Here is a 4,007-nt window from a genome sequence, read left to right as displayed (position 1 = left end):
TTGAAGTTTTAAATATTTGATATTTGTTGCTCTATTTTATTTACCATCATAAATAAATTGAGTACGAATGAATGAAACAATTTTTTTTTACGACTATTACACAAACGAACGAACTAAGCATCTAAGCCTTATTCATGATTACTTGAACATAGAACATTGACTCATGATGAGGCCATGCAATTGTTGGTGCTTTGATCATGTTTGCCGCTTTTCTAGTTAAAAAATGAAGTCACGTGACACAGATAAAACCTTACACTTTGTGTTATATAGTACCTGATACTCGTTTATCATATTTAGTATCTGACAATTAAGTGACACCGATTCACTAAGCATTTCAAACACTGACACCAATAAAAAGAAGATCCTATCACCCGATCCTATTTCACAAATTTGATTGTATTATTAAACTAACAGGCAAATAACTGCATCCATAAGTTAAAACTAAACGTCAAAAGATTGAAAAAAAAAACCAGCTTCCATTATGGAGAAGAAGAGGTAAAGATTCATAAGCACAAAACATGAATAACCTTAAACTGAATATGTCATATAAATACAAGGTGTGCGCTATACAGTGCTCGTACACGTGATAAATATTATATCCCAGTTTCAAATCTAATATTCAAATGGGAAGCTCAAACCGCTTCATCTTGAAGAGCTCCAAATTCCCAGTTTCAAATGTTCAAATATGAAACTTGTTTAAGAATCATTACTATAAACAACAAGCAGAAGCTAAAAACTTCTACATTTTAAAGAAACTTAAATCCTAAGTTTCAGAGTTTAAAACTAAAACTTTTTAAAGAATTTAGCCCCCCGTTTTCCCATATCAGATGATGAGAGTATTGTTGACAGGCAAGAAGCGTTACCTGGGCACCATTTGAAGTCTTTAAGGTCAGAGAATAGAACAGATAACATCGGAGTGACATCATCATCCTTAATGTTTTTACATGATATCACTTTGAGGCTTTCAAGTTCCTTCCATGAAAGAACTACAGCTTCCAAACCTTGTGTTGTTAGCCTTGAGCATCCTTCTATAGACACGGATTTCATTCCCCTGTGATGATAAAACCAGAATAAGATGTGCCTACTGGAGCGTGCATGAAGCCAAAATAACTGAACCCGACCCAAAACCAAAGGTTTGGTTTTGTGTGTTTTCGAAACTGAATTTCTGGTTCGGTTACGGTTTTGCATGTACTGAAAACTGGAACGAACCAACTTTTATAAATGGATCAAACAGCAAAAATTGACAGAATTCGAGTCTGCAATATTTGTTTTCTTGTGTGTTGCTTACTTGGCTGTTTCTGCTTATATTTTTGCATCACCCCTATGTTACCGATATGGTACCACTCTTACTATTAGTATCTCATGCCTCCTTCTTGTTATGACTCACCTAGTTACACTTTATATTGTCTGCTTTATATATTCCTACACTCAAAAACTTTTTGCTGGAGCTGAGGGTCTCAGTGGGAGTGGTCTCTCTATCTCCATTGATAGAGGAAAGGCTTGGCCTCGTCCGGCCTTCCCCCGACCTCACAGTATAGTGGTATCTTACTGGATATTTTGTTTGTTACTGAATACATAAATTATATTTTTTAATATGCAATCGCCTATGGGATACATGAAACCGGGATAACCGACATAACAAAACTCAATCCAAAACCAACAGTTTGGTTCTATGTTTTTTAAAACCGAATTTCTAGTTCGGTTTCAATTTTGCATGTAGCAAAAACTGAAAATAATCAAACTGAATAAATGGTAGCCCAAAAATTTTAGACCCATAAATGTAATATTCAATTCATCGTTAGTTAACAAAAATAGTAGAAAAAAACTGAACTGAACTCGTAATAGTAGAAAATAACCGATTTTTGTTACTGAATTTATGATTTTTATTTTTTAATATAAAGAAATTTATAAAACAGTCAATAAATGGTGTAGCCCAAAAATTTTAGACTCAAATATATAATAATCAATTATCGTTAATTAACAAAAATAACTTAGTCCCAAGGTTTCAGACCCAAATTCATCATTTTATGCCACTTTTTTGGCCCAAAACTTTCAAGCATAATGGCAAAACCGAAGACACCGAAACCAACCCAAACCGAACTCATTGTGAATACCAAAAACATAAACCAAACGGTCTTCAAAACCCAAAAAAAAATTCCAAGTTTTTGATTTTTGGTTCAGTTTGATTCCAAAACTGAGCCATGAACACCTCTAAATTAATATTATGTTACTTGTGAAAATTAGCAGCAATTTGGGAACAAAGAACAGAACAGAACAGAACAGAACAGAATGACATATTGACAATATACCTGCACAGACTTGCATTGAAAAACATGGCATCATTCAATCCCCAACAATTCTTGAAAACAACTTCTTCAACAGTTTGACACACAACAAACAACGCCCTGACAGTTTGTGTATCTCTTAACTGACACCTCTCCAAATGCAAACTTTGAAGCACCGGGCAACTCCCTAAATGCTCGTCAAGCTCACGATTCAAATCAATCCCCTTACACGAAACAAACTTCAAGCTTTTCAAACTCTCAAAATAAGAAAGAGCCGACAACCACCCGTTATCCATCCTATGGTCACAAAACGTCAACTCCTCAAGCATTTGACAACACTCACCCACCGCTTTCACACCCTCGTAACCACCCTCACATCCTTGCAACTCAAGCTTCAGTAACCTCTTACACCCTTGTGCCAAAATGGTCAACCCTCGGTCCGACACCACCGACCTATACAACCCGTCAATGACACCAACCAGCTTCAGTACCTGCAGATTCTGAAACGCTGCTATCGCAATTAACACGTGATCGTTACAATGATGCAAAACCAGTTCTTGCAATATATCACATTCTTCCGCAACACTTAACAACCCGATTTCACTACAGTTGACAACCACTAGTCTCGTTAAATTCGGGTACACGCTAGCTAAAACCTTTAAACCAAAGTCAACTTCATCTACAGGTACCAAAACATGACCGTCATGTAGACATTCATCATGACCAATGTAAAACGATCCCAATTCATGATTTAACAACGCGCCAAAACTATTCGAAACGAGAGTCGCGTGAACTAAATCGACATGTGTAAGGTTGGGGAACCGAAAGAACATACGACCGGATATTAAAAAATCCCAATCCAAAACCCAAACCGAGGTTACCAAGCGGCCTTGCAGACTCAACCAGCGTTTGGATACCGCGCAATTGGACTTCCGGTGCGATTGTTCGGGAATGTTGGAGAGGATTTGAAGCAAGATTTCATCGGAAATGAGTGAGGTGAAATCACAAGGTTTAACAATTTGGGGGAAATCAAAACCTGGGGTTTTGCTGAAGGAGGAACGACGGCGACGGACAGCGTGATTGGAAGGTAAATCGTTCTTCGAGCAGAGATTTGGTGGGTTTAATTGTGACGGGTGGTTAGGGTTTTGATTCTCCACAGAACAAGATGACATTGGGACGGTAAGGATTATATTATTTAGCTACAATTAGCTGCTAATATCTTCACGGATTCATATTTGTTGCAAAATGTGTGGAATTTGAACTAATAATAGTCGTCGTCTTGTTTAATCGGCGTTCGGGTGAAGAAAGTGATAGTGGATTAGTGCTACTGATGACTTTTTCAGTTTTTTTTTTTTTTTATTATTATTTTGAAGGCAACGGCCTGAAAAATGGGGCCCAACGTTTGAATCTTTTCCATTTATTTCTATTTTTAACATTTCTAAACGGTTAATTTGGATTGTTGACGTGTCACTGTCTTATTCGACCATCCTGTTTTTTGAGTATCGAGATCATCCTCAAGAGGAATCTCACCTTATACGAGAAGACTCACTGACCCAACTTGATATCCTATATTTTTTTTATTACATATGAGATTTGAACCTATGATATTTTTTTAAGGTACAAAATACGCTTCTAAGTTGACCTTTTCAATTTCATGTGGATTATCTTGTTTATCTATCCAATACATCAAAAAAATATTTAAATAGTACCTTTTTTTTACTC

General features: G+C 36.4%; 1 protein-coding gene across 1 annotated transcript; it reads right to left on the bottom strand.

Moving 5' to 3' along the window:
• Positions 1-439: 439 nt before the first annotated feature.
• Positions 440-3,712, bottom strand: LOC143572537 (F-box protein At5g07670-like). Its single transcript, XM_077057676.1, has 2 exons — positions 2,310-3,712; positions 440-1,051 (listed from the first exon to the last, which is right to left on the bottom strand). The coding sequence occupies exons 1-2, from the start codon at positions 3,455-3,457 to the stop codon at positions 784-786; spliced, it is 1,416 nt and encodes a 471-aa protein (XP_076913791.1). The 5' UTR covers positions 3,458-3,712; the 3' UTR covers positions 440-783.
• Positions 3,713-4,007: the final 295 nt, after the last annotated feature.

This window comes from Bidens hawaiensis, unplaced genomic scaffold (assembly GCF_021521415.1).
Source record: "Bidens hawaiensis isolate Kalapana, Puna unplaced genomic scaffold, B.hawaiensis_p1.1 tig00025964_1, whole genome shotgun sequence".
In the NCBI taxonomy this organism is placed as follows: domain Eukaryota; kingdom Viridiplantae; phylum Streptophyta; class Magnoliopsida; order Asterales; family Asteraceae; genus Bidens; species Bidens hawaiensis.
Note: the sequence above shows the minus strand (reverse complement) of the source record. Positions and strands in the feature narration are given on the sequence as shown.